Genomic DNA, 17874 nt, shown 5'->3' on the forward strand with positions numbered 1-17874 from the left:
TAGTATTATCAGCAAAATGCACTTGAAATTTCAAAAATAAAAGCACCGATTTGGCAGAATGGGTCCTTTCAGGGTGTTATAATATATTGTAGGCCTTTGGATGATTCAATGTTAAGTACTGGACATTTATAATGATCTGATATTTTATAGACCATATAACTAATGAATTAATAAAATGCTTAATGAAAATATAAAATGGTTGCAGCCTAAGGCTTAAAATGAAATTTACTTTACTATCTAGTTTATCTTTTGTTTTTCCTATTTTAAAAATAGAAAGTAACTAAGCGTGTCAGATGCAGCAGTGTTTTTCTCTGGAACCTAGTAAAAACAAGTTTAAAGTACAATGAAATGGAAAAGTATGCGTAAATATCAGCTAAATGGTTACTTAGGCTGTTTTCCACCACGGGTTACTTGACATTTTCAGTTTATAAAGCAGAAACAACTCTCGATTGACAGGTTTTGAATTAGTTACTAAACCTTATGTGGCGCTATCCCCTCACTTCCCCCTGCGGTTCCGCAGACTTTGCGTTGTGTTTTGGAGCCGGGCAGTTCGCTACACTACTGACACGCAAACACACAGTCAGTAGTAGACAGACCTGCTCTGGTGGTGCTCGGGGGGACACAATGTGGCTTCGAGAGGAGCTTTTAAAATCTATATGGCACGCATTCACAGCCCTGGACGTAGACCAGCGTGGAAAAGTTTCCAAATCTCAGTTAAAGGTGTGTTTCGGCTTAATTTTTGTTCTTCTGTGTAGAGATTTCAGCTACGTTCGTGACATTGCTTGAGATTTACGTTAGCTGTTGATATAAAGTTAAAAACTGACGTTCCTAAGCTGCTACGGAATAAGTCAGTGGTTATTCATTACATCTTGTGGATACCACTCAGAAACATTTAACGCGTACTGACATTTACGCACACTTACAGTTTCAGGGTACACACAGTGTTGTGTCAATTTATTCCACGTATACTTCGTTGAATTTTCAGGGGAAATGGTGGATTTTATACCCTGCATACAATGATCATTTATCCGGTGGTTTTTCAGGTTTTTACACACAAAATGTTTCATAGCCAGATCAAATTCCTAGGGGGCCCTGGGGCATATATTTGTTGTGGACCCCCACTGTAGATGGCAGTTTAATTCTAGCAGCACCCAGAAAGCAACCAGTAGGCCTACTCTTGAGCTAAAATGATCAATATTAAATTAGTTGATTAATGAGCAGCAAATAGTACTTCAGTAATCTGAGGTTTCCTTATTTACTTTTTTATTAAAGCAAAAATTTACAAAATGTACTTCCCACATATGAATATTTGCTAGTTTACTTAGTTTCATATTATAATAAACTCTACATCTTTGAGTTTTGGACTTCTGATCAGACAATAAAGCTATTTCAACAAGTTAATATGTTTTTATTTATGACATTTTAGACACTGAACAATCAGTTATTTGCCAGAGAAAAATTGGATGCAGTTTTTATAAAACACAACTTTACAACAAATCAGGACTATATACACAAAACACCATTCAGGCCAAGTGTGACACAGAGTCCTAGGGCTACAACCTGTCGCAGTTGATTATCTATTATTAGTATTATCTATATCACTTATTCTTGCAGGGGTTGGTACACCCTGGACAGGTCGCCAGTCTATCATAGGGCTGACACGAACACAAACGACAACACACACTCATGACCTATGGGCAATTTAGAGTCGCCAGTCAACTTAAGCTGCATCTCTTTGGACTGTGGGACGAAGCCGGAGCACCCGGAGAGAATTGGTCATTTTGCCCAGCTGGTAATCCAGCCTTGAAAATAAACGATGATCAAATATGACATGACATAAGCTAGTGATATGGATTAACCAACCTAGCAGTACCTAAGCTAAGTATCTCTGGGCCAATCTGCATGTATGAGTTCACCTACATTTGATACCTCTAACTACATTTTGGTGATTATGCCAATACTTTTACTTAAGTAGAAAAAAACCTCGAGTCTAAGGGGTAAAAGTTCACCTTCAAAGTCATGCTTGACCAGTAATGCTTGTAAATGTCAGTGAAAGGTTTTTGCATGTGTGGTTAGTAAAATCTGAAAACTGCAAGACTGATCTTGAGCTCCACCTTTAACTTATTGTCACAGATGTTCATTTTGCAGGGGTGTGGTACTATATAGGAATGTCATGTGTTAATCTAGGCCCTGCTCATGTCTTATGGGAGTATCTATTTAACTTTTTACTTTAGGTGCTGTCTCACAACCTGTGCACACTGATGAAGATCCCTCATGACCCTGTTGCCCTTGAAGAGCATTTTAAAAATGATGATCAAGGGCTTCTCTCCAACCAAGGCTACATGCCTTACCTCAACAGGTTTATTCTTGACAAGGTGAGCACAAAGATGCTGGAAAAATTGCAGGAGAATGGGAGAGTTTTGTAATATTACACCAGTTAACACTGTTGTCAAAATGATAACTAGGGCTGGGTATTGTTTGACACTTTTTATATTAGTGCCAAAATGGCATTGGGTTTTGGTATTGATAAGAAACAGAAGTTTTTGCAGACCTTTCATTTCTCTTTACTATGCTTGTAGGTGCAGAGCTATGCAGTAGTCTAAATACAGTTAAATATGCAAATATCCAATTTTCCAGTTTTGGTAAAGTTGTGGAAAATGAGAGATATAGTAAAATGTGCTGAAAAGCATTGTTGTCCTGGAAAATAATTTTGACCTTCCTTGACCTGAACCACCGCTGGCAGCTGAAATTAGGGCTACAATATGTTCACGGGCCAAATGAGGTTTCAGTATTGGAGTGCGAAAGTTTAAATGCTCTGAACTCCAAGTTGTGGGATTTTGAATGGACCTCACACCACCTGAGGTTGAGGAAGACAGCATGAAATGTAGCCTGACAACCAAGAAATGTGAGTGAAGTGATCCTTGAAACACAAACACAAATGTTGGCTGGTAGTTAGCTTTGCTTTGAAACACATTTATAAAGTAACTCTCTGCCACCATGAAACTGCAAATCAACCCATCGTGCTCCACCCAGCACTCCCTCTCCCTGTTCTGCTATGCTCAGCCACACTCTGCGCAGCTGTTCAGATAAAAGTTGTTATGTTACTGATCAAGCAGAAATAACTGAAAACCTCAGCTTGGTTAACAAGGTCAGCCCCACTCAAAACCTCTAAAAGCTAATCTCTCTGCACTGCTGCCAGTACTGTTCAATGGGTCTGGATCACAGGAGGCTTCGACAGCACCTCTCCATGTTAAGACAACTTTTGGAGCAGCTTTCTTAAACAAAAGTATTTGAAAAAAGTTACACACTGTAGTTTTAACGTAGTTATTTAAGCTTCCCAGAAGTGCTGTAACAGAAGCTTTGAACTTTAGCATTGTGTTGCATAATCTGCACTTTTACAGAACAGGTTAGTATTGTTTTTGCATAAACAGATGGTCAATGTGATACAAAAGAAATCTGGGGACAGTATTTACATAAGTACTGTACATGTACACATTTGAGATACCTAGCTTTTAGTTCTTACTTATAGCGATTGTCACACTTTGACATAAACAGCTCTCAAAAGCTTTAGCAAAGATTTAAGCCTAAAATCTGAAAGAAAAAAATAGAACGATAAAAATAGTGAAAACCCACCAACACACACTTCTCTGTTGAAGACTATGACACAGACGAGGATGACTAATCATGATGTGTTTTGCTCTGTAGGAGAGGAAATAATTACAACCACTTCTCTGTTGTACCCAGAGTAACAATGTGTTTTGTCTATTATTTATTCATTCCTATCATAATGAATGTAATTGTATTCCAGTAGAGTCTTTGGAAAAGCAAAAGATTCTTATCTGTAATAAGAGTTTTTGCCCTCTTGCTCAGGATGCACAGTGCGAGATGGCAAACACATCTGTTGAAATATTCTAAAACTAATTCCCGTGTCAGTTAGTGAAGTGCTTGAGTTTCACTCTTTCAGAAGCTGCCTTTCTCTTGTAAACCCTGACTTGAATAAAAATGAGGCATTTAATTACACCATGTTTGTAGCTCACATCCTGCAGGCTCAAGGTTTTGAAAGGAGACAAACACTAGTCTCCCTCTTAGCATTTGTAAACACACTGTCCTCACTGGTGCTGACCAGTCTGACTTTGACTCTGACTGAATGCTCTGTTTTTATTCACAGGTACGGGAGGATTTTGATGTAGTGGAGTTCAACAAGATGTGTTGGACACTATGTTACAAGAAAAATATCTGCATTAAAAATCTTCTCATCTCCGAAGACAATGCATTTAAAATCTGGTGCATTTTCAACTTTCTGTCAGAAGACAAATACCCACTAGTCATCGTGACTGAAGAGGTGAGGAAGACTCTTGTAGCCAACAAGGAAGAGAAATATTAACCATCCCCTCCACCATGGTTTTCATTTCTAAGTATAGATGTCCCTCTCCTTAGATTGAGTACTTTCTGCGAAAGCTGATTGAGGCCGTGGGCAGTGGATGGAGTGAAGAGATGTTTACAGATTACAAGCTGCAGCTGAATACAAAAAGGAACTGCCTGACTGCCTGGGAGCTGATTGAACTAGTGGGGATGGGCTACTTCAGCAAGGGCATCAATCGCCAGACCCTCTCCTTGGGCATCAGCGAGGTCTTCCAGGAGCTCATTCTGGACGTGCTCAAGCAGGTCAGACAGGATGTTGCCCCTAACCCCTTCCCCCACCCACTTTTACAGCTTTACTCAGCTGAACAGTGTCTTACAGTCCAAGTGCTATTATCTAAAAGAAGGAAGCCCTGTGTTTAAAGAAAATGGTGCACACTCATCTATGTTTCCTTCATGTGTTGTAGTGTACTCACAGCTACATAGTTTATGAACAACAATTGCTTATATGTCTGCCCTAATCCTGCAGACCCTGCTCACAGCTAGAAATAATATTTGGGGGAAACAAATCAGTCTTAATTTTCAGTAGAAACGTACAATTATTATATTCTTTCGAAAAGAGAGGAAGCAAAGGAAACATTATGGAAAGCATAATAACAGTATATCATGTATTGTCTGGTTTGACAGAAACACAAGGACTCCTTCATTATTGAACAGTTAAAGTGATACGGTTATTACAATAATGGATGTAGTATATGTAAAACACCCACTGCATAACAGTAGCTGATTCACATGCTAAGTGATCAATAAATTTCTTAATAAGCTTTCTAAATAGCAAAACTTTATGTTTAATACGTCACAGTGATTATGGCTAACATGTCATTGTTTAACTCAACACTGTGTTTTGAAGGGATACATGATGAAAAAGGGCCATAAAAGGAAGAACTGGACTGAGCGCTGGTTTGTCCTTCAGCCTAACTCACTGTCATACTATGTTTGTGAGGATCTTGTGGAGAAGAGAGGAGACATCATTCTGGACCCAAACTGCTGTGTGGAGGTGAACAGTCCAGTGGTGTAGTTTAATTTTAATTAATTTTTTTATAATATATATCAGCGGTACAATATAACTGACATTTCATTCTCCTGTAGTCTCTGCCAGACAGAGATGGGAAGAAATGCCTGTTTATTATCAAGTGCACTGATAAAAAAAAATGGATTCAAGGTATGTGTTTTTACTGCTCTGTAACTGCCTCATCATAAAAAGTTTTCATCATCGCTGTCTCTTAATTTGTTTATGTTATAGCTGCTGTCTCAGCAGTGCATCTATGTTTAGATTGCTGTTAAAGCTCTTAGTCAGTCCTCTCTCACTGTGGCTCACGGCAGCAATTCAAACAAGTATCCAGCTGCTCAGGTTGGGGCTGCTGCCTCCCCACCGTGAGGCCCGGCTGAGGCGCAGGGAGCTCCGGCAGCGGCAGCAGATGAGCAGATGGAGGAGGTGGACCTGATGGAGAAGATGAAGCAGCTCCAGGTGGCCAATGACAACAAACAGAGACAACTGGAAGCCATGAGGGAGGTACTGTTCTACTGTACATACTGTCACAACTCAAATGAATATTTCCGCTTATTCAGGATTTTTAAGATAATCCTGAAGGGGAAAAGATGAGCCCAACATTGATTTGTGTTAGTAATGAGTTGAGAGTTGATAGAAGCCTCTTACCAGTAAAAAAAAAAAGTTTTTGGTTATTACTCTTTATTTTCACTGATTTGGTCAAAAATGACCTAAACCCTCCAATGACTAAAAAACAGATGATGTAGCAGAAGATTCACTGAAAAGGGAAGTGAAACCTGCTATGCAAATGACAGTAAATATCAGTCAGTGACACCTGCGGCTTGCTGAGAGTCAGACATATGAACTCAGTTGTTTTAGTGCTGCAGCAGATTAGTGATGGCTTCTCACTTCCCCTTTGACACTCCCAGGTGGCTTTTTTCACATGTCAAAAGTCACTTACTTACTAGTTACTGAATATGTGGAAAGCATCATTTTCTAAATATACCTTGGTTTGTTGTTCCATGCTTAGCTGTTCCTGTTAGGGGTCGCCACAGTAAATCATCTGTCTCCCACAGTAACAGTTTGCATGGTAGATTTGGCAGGTTTTTAATGCAGGATTCCCTTCTTGAAGCAAACCCTCTTTATTTATCTGGGCTTGGGAAGGGCACAAAAGTCACTCCTGTGGCTAGAGGTGCCCCGACCAGGAATCAAACCTGGGCCACAATGGAGAGAGCGTTGAAACCGAGCCACCAGGCCAGGCTAAATATACCTTTAGTAGTATATATAAAATATTTCATAAGAGACCAGAAGGAAAAAGAAAAGCTGCTCTTGACTATTATTTTGAGTTATTTGCCTCGAAATGCATAAAAACCTCAGATTCCTCCTTAAACCAACCCAAGTTTTTTTTTATTAAGCCTTGTTTGTCTTTAAAGGATTCCCCCCTTGTAGCCTGGTGTGGCCTCCAGTCAAGTGGAAAGGTAACATCTCTTTCCTGCTTTATACTTAGAAAATGGAAGAGGTTGCAGCTAAAGCAGCAGTAGAGGAGCACAGGAGGAGGAAGACCCAGTTGGACCTACAGGATCGCTACAGACTGGACCTGGAGAGGGAGAAAATGGTAACCACTGTACCCGAGTCTGCCTGCCACAAGCAATGTGGGCTGATAAGCGTTGCACTGCATATGTGGTGACATATGACTTGTCAGTGGTTCATTATGGCAGCTACTTGATTTTGGTGAATTAAGGCAGGAAACAAGCTAAAAATAAACCAGATATCTCATGATGACATCATTTGTCGAAGTGTCACATGCACTGGTGCTTATTAATCATTGTCTTAATACAATGAAAAATGCCTTTGTGAGATAAAATGAATTTCATTGATTGATAAAGTTAAGACTGTGTCACTGCAGCAACGAATGAGAATCAGAATCACAACACCTTTATTAGCATTCCACTGTACAGCTCTCCCTCAGCAATCATACATACATGCCACACTAGTCGCTAAAAACCTGTCTGAAGATCAGCTCTACATTATGTGCTGACTTGCTCAGGTGCGTCAGCAGATGGAGGAGCAGGTGGCTCAGAAGTCCAGTGAACTGGAGCAGTACCTGCAGCGTATGCGGGAGCTGGAGGACATGTACCACCGACTGGAGGAGGCCTTAGAGGATGAGAGGCAGGCCAAGCAGGATGAGGAGGCAATGCGAAAACTGCAGGCCAGGTAAGTCACACACTCTCTGGCAGAGGTGGAAAGTAACTAAGAACTTTTACTCAAGTACTGTACTTAAGTACAATTTGGGGGTATCTGCTCAAATGTTTTCATTTTCTTCTACTTCATACTTTGATTTCACTACATTTTAGAGGTAAAAATTGTACTTTTTACTACACTACATTTATTGGATATCTTCATTTACTAGTTACTTTTCAGAGTCAGATTAACTAGACAAAATACAGTATAAATAAATACCATCAGAGTCAATTGATCCCTAGTGGGAAATTCAAATGCTCTCCAGCAATAATTCCAACAATATGTATATAATGTAGTTTAATTAGCTTCACTTTTGCCAGATTATTGCGTTAACGTGATGGAAACAACAATGCATCAATAATCAGATAATGTGATTTACATCAATGTAAAATGTGCCATTCTGCATAATGACTACTTTTACTTTTGGGGCTTTAAGTATAATTTTGGTGCTAATACTTTTGTACTTAGGGGCCGACTGTGGTTTGGTGGGTAGAGCAGTAGTCTACCAACCAGAGGGTTGGAGGTTTGAATCACGGTGCCTCCAGTCCACGTGTCGAAGTGTCCTTAGGCAAGACACTGAACCCCCCAAGTTGCCCCCAATGGTTAGAGCCATCGGTTGAGTTGGTGCCGCAGATGGCTGCCTCGGTTCTGTACCGGAAACAATTCCTTGTGTGTAACATACTTGGCCAATAAAGGTGATTATCTTTATGTAACATTTTGAAATGAGCACTTTTACTTGTAACAGAGTATTTTTACACTGTAGTATTGCTACATTTACTTAAACAACCTCTGTACATCTTCCACCACTGCTCACTGGAGAGCACAGTGTTACATATAGGAAGTAAATTGCCACCATCTCAGTCAGACTTCCTGTTTTTATGCTCTTATTCTGATACACTTCTGCTGCTTCATGCCCTCGTCTGAACCAGCTTTACCTCACTAATTACACTCAGCTGTTTTCAATAAACAATCAGGATTTCATGTTTCTGCTGTTTTATCTGGACTGTTCAAGAACTCATCTCTCTTGTTTCTGGTCCTCACTTATGGACTAATATCTCCCAGGTTTGCATGAACTCTTATTTTGTTGAGATTCAGTTTGTTTCTTTTTGTTACGCCAAGCACTGTTCACCCTCCAGTGAATTTTCTGAATGATTGTTTATATATTCTGTAGTTAGTATCTGCATTGTTGACCGGACTCCGATCATGTTACCATTATTTTGTTTAGTACATGCTACTCTTGCTAAGATTAAGATTGTTGTCTAGCATATCCTTGGACATTTTTGTTACTTAGTTTTCAACTTGATCACTTTTGTTTAAAGAGTTTGACCAAGTAACGTTGGGTACTCGAGCCTTAACTGTGCTCTAACCTGCCCTGCTATGCGTTTCATATTAAAACTTCATAATACTTTTAACAAAATCCTGTTTGTCTTCATTCACTCCTTCTAAAAACACTTGACATACTTATTGTAATATGAGTCTAATGTGTTACAGTTCATTAGACCATTTTTTTTGCTGTTTATTACTTTTTGATGGGCTCAGAGAGCAGATAACTTTGGCAAGGTGAAGCAACAGTGAAAACAGTAGAGTAACCACATGTCCTGCAAAGCAATGAAAAATGAGAGAAATAGTACAATGGCAAGAAACACTGTCTGGAAAATACTGAAGTTCTTGTTTCCCTTCCACCAAGAATGAACTGCCAGTTCTTATGACTTGTTTCAAATGATTATTATGAAACTCAGCAGGCTGATCATTTTAATTGCTGATGTTTAGATGGCTAAAATGATCGATTGTGCTTATTATGAGCAGTCACCCCCCCCCCAACACACACACACACACACTTCTACCAATATGTTCTGGGTCCTGCTCCTCATGAACTTCACTCTGAATATGAGCTGGACAGAAAATTATAAGTATCTTTGCTGTGTTCTGTCTTGCAGGCTGCTGGAGGAAGAGTCAGCAAAGAGGGCAGAGTTAGAGCTGATCCACCTGCAGCAGCAGAGGGCGCTCTCTCAGACTGAGACAGAGAAACAGGAGCTAGTGGCTGAACAGCTGGCCAAGGAGAGAGACCTACAGGCAGCCATGCTGCAGCTGGAGAGGCTGGAGAGGGAGCGGCAGGGAGCGCTGGAGCATTATGAGGTCAGGTCACACATGTGAATCTAAATCTTTACATCTCACCAACCTTAGTGATGATGTTGTTACAGCATCAGATATAGTTTCATTCTTTGTTGTCTGTTTGGCTACAGGCAGTACTTATGTATCTGCTAACACAACTGTGAAGATCTACCCACAGTTGTTTTTTTCCCTTCCCATTTAACTTAATTTATAGTAGAAAAAAATCACAGTGAAATCTTTACAGTATCTGCCACTGCATGATGCTGGTTCCTACCAGTGATCCACCCTACCTGCCCTTTTATACCCATGTCTTTGTGGTACAACTTAAGCTAAGTTTTGCAAGTAAATTTCACCCATAGCCCACAGCTGTTGTAGGGATATTTTGTATCACAGAACCCCAGCATTTTCATCTATTTTTTCATTCCCACTAAACATAATTTTACCACTGCTGTCGTGTAAAGGCTTAGTCATGCTTCATGTATCAGTGTACATTTCCTACATGCTGTTGTCCTTCTGTAAGTAACACCTGTTTACTAAAAATTGGAACCACAGCAGGACAGTACCACACAGTCCTTCAAAGGATCCACACTTAGTCCAGTTTACTAGGTCTGTACAGTAACATACTGAGTTGTTGATGTATGAACCCCAGTTATTTTTTGAGGATGTTCAGTATCTGCTGCAGCAGAATAAGCTTGAAATCGTTTCAGCTGATGAGTATCAACAAGGCCATAACATAACGTACAGACCGAGTTATAAAATACTCTGCAGTAGTGTTTGCACAGTTATGTTTATTACAATCAATGATATGCTTGTGTCAAAATGCAAAAATGCACTATACAATATAGTGCATTTTGTGCAAGAATTGTAAAAAAAAAGTGTTCAGTTTTGTTAAATTAAAACAGTTTGATACAGATGATTCAACAACAATTTCATATCAGCAGCTGCTCCCCCTGCTGGATGAAAATATTAAACTCACTGAAAATGCTTCATAGACATTTATCCACTATTTGCTGACATGCCATCTGTTTCATATATATAGGAGGTGTCGAGGAAGCTTGAACGAGCAGCAAATAAGACAAAGACCTGGAAAGACAAGGTGGCCAAACATGAGGGACTGGTGCGTTTAATCCAGCCAGGTAGGGGGATTAATGGTTGGTCATCAGTGTTTATTAGTGAATTTATACATTTACATTGGTACTGGGCTGTCAGGTGATGATGCATTTCTCCACACTAAAAGTACAACTGTCGTGACAGTGGATTGTGCTGCAGCAGGAGTTTGTGGGCACCGTTAGACCTGTAGCAAACTGTCACCACTGCAAGTGTTGAATTTTGCTAAAACCTGTATTAAATTAATCAATCATTCATTCTCTGCTGCGGGTCCAGGTCACATTGAATTAATTGTCATTAGGAATTACTGGAGGTTGGTTGTCATAAAATTAATTAATTTGTTTCGATTGCTTAATCATTAAGTAATTTTTAAGCAAATACACCAGCTATTGTCTGGTTCCAACTTGTAGAGTGCGAGGATTTTCCGGTTTTCTTAATTTTATGTTACTGTCTCTTGTCTTTGGACTGATGAGTGGACATAAAACATCTGAAGTCATCATCTTGGGATACTATAATGACCTCTAACATATCTGAGATATTTTACAAATTAATTGGGAAATTAATCATCAGAATATTTGATATTTGTTACATTAGTTAACCCACTGCAGGGGAGTACTGAAAAGGATCATTCAAGGCTCTGTTATCTCTGTTTTGCTTGCTGAATACTGAATACTTATTTCAACCGGTCAGTATGAACTTTAAATTGGTGTTAAATCTTGGACCAAGGTCCTGTGCTTACCTGGCACTAAATCAGGCCAGTCTCTTCAGAGTAATTAACAGTCTTAAGTGCATCCAAAGGTCAGTTAGGTCAATGTACAAATCCAGAAGAATGGTACAAAAACCGTGTTCTGCTTTCTGTATCAGCAGCTTGTTTGTAGGTACAGTACACCTTGTTAGAAGATAGTCATGCTTCTCTAAAAACTTGGTCTTATAGGTCATAAAGGACCACAGAGGATCACTAACTGGGGTCCTGCATCGTTCACTGACGCTGAGCTGGAGATAAGGAAGAAGTCATGGCAGGAGAGTAGGAACCAGGGGGCTCAGGCCCAGTGAACACGCACCACGACAGATGATCACATGCTGACTGTAGTAAACTGTGTAAACTGTCACTGTCCAGGTCTGAAGAAGTTTCATAACGTGAATGTACTGAGCCACATGGTAGCTGCAAAAACAAAACAAAGAACAGTTTTACTCATTGATTGGGCTGCTTTTATATGTTTAGCTTGGATAAACTGCTTTTCTTCACATTCTCCTATAACAAAAAACACACCTTGTTCGCTCAGCTGAATTTTTTTCTTAATAGTTTTAGTCTATCCTTTCTAATTTTATGCGCTTTAATTAGACTTTTTTGATGTTTAGGTGAGGGGTAGACCAGTGTGTGTCACTATATCATGGCACTTCTCCAGTACACCATGATTGATTCACCAAACGTTTCCGGCTATCTTCATCAGGATGTATCTGAGGCCTTTTATGGTTTCCTTGTATACAATACACTGATCAACCATTTGACTCCTCATGCTTTTCTTTTGATATAATATCACTGCCGTTAGTTGACACAAGTTACAATAAAAACATTCTACGAGTAAGACGGCTGAAAACGTTAAGCTAACCTTGGTGTGTTTGTGTTTTGAGGTTAACTTGTTGTAATGCCTTTTAGTGACATCCAGCAAAGTAAACAAACAGTAGATACATTTTCCACTCTAGCTCATTTTATTAGCTAAAGAGGAGTGAATTTCATCTGTTCAACTAAGAAGATTAAAAAAAAAATTTTTTTATGCAAGTCTGGCTATTTTCATTTAAGATGTCTTTACAATGCACAGACAGCTAAATGTGTCTCTGGAGGATGCAACAAGCTTCAATTTTTTTAATTTTTAGTTTGCTAGGGATTTAACCTTGGTGTTGTAGTTCCTTTGCCTCCCGTTATGTTGAACCATGTCCACCAGGTGTCCCTGTATGAGCAGGAGTCTCACTTTGTTATAAGCCGAGCAGGAGTGGGAGCCTCGGTGCTGGAGCTACAGGCTCATGTGGCAGCCTGTCTTCGTTTGTCTAACTGTGAGGAAACACTACATGGACAACATTACTTGGATGTTTTAGGGGCCTCAGTGTGTCTCCACCACTGGGTCCCGATGGTGGCTTCAGCTTGTGACCTGAGCACCAGATGTCTTGATAGGAGCTGTGGTGTCCAGATGTTGCCTGGTCCTTGTAGTTTGCACTCTTAAAGGTTAAGCCTGGTGTTATTCTAGCATTTTGTTATTGTCAACACATTCCATGAAAAGACCAAAACCAACAACGTGTCAGTCTATCTCTAAACACATCTGAACTCCCTGCCCTGTCGGCGGCACTCAACCCCAAACCTGCCTGTTCCTACTGAGGATGTAAACCTACACTGTAAAACATGATACAGGAATTTAGTGGAATTAAATTAGCTTTTTTGTTAACGCAATGTAGACATGCAAGTTTAGTTCATTGAAAGGTAATTCATCTTAGAATACCAGTTTCATTTTAGAACTTATGAACATGACTTGTTCTGGCGAGAAGTTGACTTGAAGTGATGAATTCAATGAATAAACTGCTGAGACTTAACTCACTACATGAACTTTCAAAGAGACAAAACTAGCGGATTTCCCAGCATGCATTGTTTGAGAGTTAAAAAAATCTCCAGAGACTCTGGAGACTGGAAACTGTTTGTAATGCATATTAAATGAATTCATGCTTGTTTCTTATCATAATAATGAAAACAATGTGAGCTGTGATGGTTAGTATTATTACTCTCGTACACTTTGAATTTACCAAAGCAGCCTCAGGTGTTTGTACTGACTCAGATACAAAATATTTCAGCAACTGTAAATTCTTCCTATCAATCGATGAACTGACTCTTTACACTGAGAAATCTGAAAGGAAAACAAATCTGTGTGAAATGACTCCATGTGACTAAACATCTGAATCAACTTAATATCTACTGTTTAAACATGATTTACAGTCTTAAAATAGGTCACTTGTGTATATAGTTTCTTTTTAAAAAGGATAAGGAATTTTATAAAGTAAGTGGACATAGTTTTTAGCATTTATGTTGAGGAATATTTTCAGCTGGCACAGAAAATAAGGCTTTAAATACACAGACAATACTTGTCAGTAGAAACAAACCATTGTTGGTTTTGGTATTTACCTGGTCTGTTTAGTCAGGTCAGTATCAGCTCTGACACTCATCCACTCTACAGGTAACCACAGCGCTTTCTGAAATTTTTAAATGAATTATCAACTCCACCCTTAAAGAATGACGCTGTTGTATTCTCTTGTTTTCCTGTTATGACCAAATCCCATGAATCAGCTTCAACATGACCAAACCACATTAAAGAGTGTCCGATACGTTGACTCACTCACTGTCAGTGGTTCTCCAGCTCAGCTTTTAGTGCCACAGCCCGCCCTGGCATCATGTTACTTTACATAAAAATGATTCCAATAAGTTTGACGCAGTGTAGTTTGAAATTAAAAATTTTAGAAGAACAAAACAACGGTGTCAGGTTAGTCACGGGCAGATTGGAGAAGTAAAGATCACTGCACCCAAAGACAAAAAGGGGTGGTGGTGATGGAGTGTGTGTGTTTGTGGTGTACAGTGTAACCAAAGTCAAGATCCAGAGCACAAAGAGTTTTGCACACCCAAATCAATGAAATGTTTCCTTGCTTTCAGTTCACATTGCCACATTTTAGCACAGGGAGAAAGATGTTCCAGCTGTGCTTCTCTTTAGTTTGTAACAGTCCTTTCAACCTTTGTCCTTCAGGTTTGAGCTGTAGATCACATTTAGAAGAATAATCCCTTCAAGGGTCTTGTTAAATATCAGAAAAGATATACTGATGATGGTTTTATGGTTCAGAGTACAATCAAAATGACACTTAAATTCTAAAGTATATCTTCTTTACAGTGGAAAAGAGTAAAAGCTGTATTTACTCTTAGATGTACAGCTTTTAAAACCAGACAAGGCTTTGGAGTATAATGGTTAAAAACACTACATTAGCACAACTGAAGAAAGTTGACCCATAAGCCTGGTCTCTAGGATAAAGAGGATTTGCGATACAGAAGAAAACTTTCAAAGATGAGTCAATTTTGCCTGTGACGCTATTCAGTTAAATCAAAAATCTATGTAGAACAAATATCACAAGGAACTAGAATTTCAGAACATAAATCAGCAATGAGAAATGCTGTTGTTACTGTTTACTGACCTGTGTGTTGCAGCCACAAAGAGGTGGTGGTAATCTAGAAATGTACTACTACAATGTGAAACCTATTGGATTTTCAAATGAAATGCTAATAAACACAGTGTTTTACCTTCCATAATGACCTCTGACAATTGATTTGTTTTCACTGTTACCACAGAAATCTGTCCTGTAGTTATTTTTGTAGTCTACATCAGTTGGATATAGATTTTAGAATCACCTGTTTGATCCAGATGAATTGCTTACTTGTGTGAGCTGTGATTTTGGAGTTTATATATAGTCAGTGAGTGTATGTATGTTTGATTTTAGGATTGAATATTGTCAGGAGCCTTGTGAGGTTCCAGAGAGGCACACCCGAGGATGCTTCTTATAGGGAACTACTTTGCGCATTTATTTACACTCATTATTGGTGTAAAGTTAAAAGGACAGGCTCAAAAAAACTGAAGAACTATTACACACATAGATGAAACCTATGCACATCTTTTTCCCTGTGCTGATGTGTGGCAATTTGAACTGAATACACTACTGGTCAAAAGTTTGAGATCACCTCCATTTTTGCAGTTATTAATGTAATTCAACAGTCAAACACATTCTTTCTATAGCTGAAATCAAACATAATTTAGAGTTCCAACAAACGTGTTACACTTGTAGGTTGCTTTGCTTTCACTCTATCTGGAAAGTCTTACACTGTGCTGCCAGTCAACCATGTAAAGCTGGCATTCCCCTGCTATAGGATGAAACCCTGAAAAGGTCTGACTTCCTTTGTTCGTTGCCTTTATCCAAATAATGCTTCTGAGCATGTAGTAACATGATCTTTGTTCAGATAGAATTTGCTGTGGTATGTAATCAAAAGTTGGAAGAATTGTTTGCATCAAAGTTTTATTTACTTCCACTGCTGCAGGAAAGATGGAAGTTAACCTGTTACTTGATCCCTGAAAAGGCCTGTTTTACATGAAGTTTACATCATTTTGTTGTTTTTGGTGAATCTTTCTAACCTCTGGCAGTTTATTTCTTAGCTTTGTACAGTTCGCTGGACTTAAGCTGTCACTAAAACTGGAACAATGAGGTGTTCTTAAACCTTTGACCAGTAGTGTCCAAGGAAACACTGATTTGGGTGAGCAAACACTCTTATTATGTGCAATCAATGTCGGAAAGAAAAGGTTGCATCTGTGTATCCTTAGTTACCTGCCTGTTTGTATGTGTTGTACAACTGACAGCACTGATCCAAGAAAGCAAGATGAATAATGCCTGATGCACGTGATGTGCAGCAGCAAGGTCTGTTTGCTGCATCTCAATGTCAAAACAAATCAGTTTGTGCAACAAAGGGGCCCCTGTTCTTACACATACACCTCACCTTTGTCTCCCTCACCTTCAGGTTTCAGTGAAAAAAGAGAAGACATTACAGGGACATTGTAACTGGGTGAAACTCTCAGCTGTGGGTCTTGTCTCGTGTCTGCCAGCCAGGCCACACAATGAGTGTCTTCACTCCCTGATGTAAAAAGTCTCAGACCATCGTAATTTGCCTTTCTTTGTGAGGGGAGCTGGAAGGAAGGAGACGGTTCATGTTGAGTTCATAGTTGTCAGAGCAGGAGAAGAGATAAGAACATGCATTCAGACAAAGTCAGCACCATGCAGATCCCTTTATACCGGTGATTTACTGATAAGATCAGATATATAGACAGATTATCCAAATTTCTGCTTTAATACTGCAACCAGGAATGTGGTTCACTACCAAGGATCATGAAATCCACATAGCCTCTTGTTTTAGGCACATCTTTGTTCAAATGATTGATTGGTTCTTTAACTGGTGAAGCAAGACAACATTTAACACACAAGATAAAGAAATATTCAGAAAGAGTTGAAGAAACCGCCCATGGTTGATGGCATTCTGAATTTTCATTGCAGTATTTGTCTTGAATTTTTAATCTGGTGTTTGATAAATATATTTGCTGTTCACATTTCTTCTAGACGAGGTATTTATATCCCAGAATCTGAGAAAAACGTGTAATAAGTATTCTCGGAACTGGGAGATTCTTTCTCCACAGCTAAATTGCACAAGTCCTCAATATTTCAAAAATAAGGATCTTTCCGGCTGTCTCACTCCCACCCAGTGTGTCCGAAAAGCACCCTAATGCTCGTAACCAGTTCATCTGATTCCTGTCCAAAGTATCCTCATCGAAATTGATTTGAAACGGGAGCATTTTTTGGGATCGTCGGCTGGTGAAAAAACATCTAGCAGATGCCTGTTTTCTGGGTTCGATGACTTCCCACAGTGACCTCACAGCCCTGAGCATTTCACATGATTGAATGAAGTCCAGGTTTAGCTGCGCAAGACTGCAGGGTGCTTACATGGAGAGAGACATATCAGGACCTCAGACAAACAGCTGCGAGTGGGCAAGGAAACACATTAACACAAACTTTAGAAATCCCCACTATTATCTTTTAAATCAAACATGCAATGTGCTTTTGGTTCATGCATGAGCGGCGGTGCCCACATTAGATCATCTGGATGTGATTCATGTATTTGATAGTCACTCAGCTATACCCCCATGTGCTGCAGGCAGCTGACATCATCCTAATTCCAAGGGTGGGACTCGACAATGTGTCAAGACACTGACATCAGCCTTTAGTGTTTATGCAACCGGTTTTGGAGCTGCTGAGGGGCCACAGGGCCCAGAGGCAAAAGGGCCCCCAGCAGCAGTGACTCAGCAGTGCCCACGCAGCAGAGGCACCCAGGAAGTGAAAACTACTGCACAGCCTGCAATCATGCAACCTCGTTGATAATAGGATTTGAA

General features: G+C 39.6%; 1 protein-coding gene across 1 annotated transcript; it reads left to right on the forward strand.

The window, feature by feature from the left end:
• The first annotated feature begins 537 nt into the window (after nucleotides 1-537).
• LOC109966099 (switch-associated protein 70-like) lies at nucleotides 538-13870 on the forward strand. The gene is given in 13 exon segments (XM_020610715.1): nucleotides 538-720; nucleotides 2235-2375; nucleotides 4169-4342; nucleotides 4438-4665; nucleotides 5270-5416; nucleotides 5509-5581; nucleotides 5743-5834; nucleotides 5837-5932; nucleotides 6915-7022; nucleotides 7455-7621; nucleotides 9586-9784; nucleotides 10800-10896; nucleotides 11802-13870. Coding segments are annotated over 13 exon segments (1737 nt in total). The 5' UTR covers nucleotides 538-624; the 3' UTR covers nucleotides 11921-13870.
• The last annotated feature ends 4004 nt before the right edge of the window (nucleotides 13871-17874 follow it).

This window comes from Monopterus albus, unplaced genomic scaffold, assembly GCF_001952655.1.
Source record: "Monopterus albus unplaced genomic scaffold, M_albus_1.0 scaffold4.1, whole genome shotgun sequence".
Lineage (NCBI taxonomy): Eukaryota > Metazoa > Chordata > Actinopteri > Synbranchiformes > Synbranchidae > Monopterus > Monopterus albus.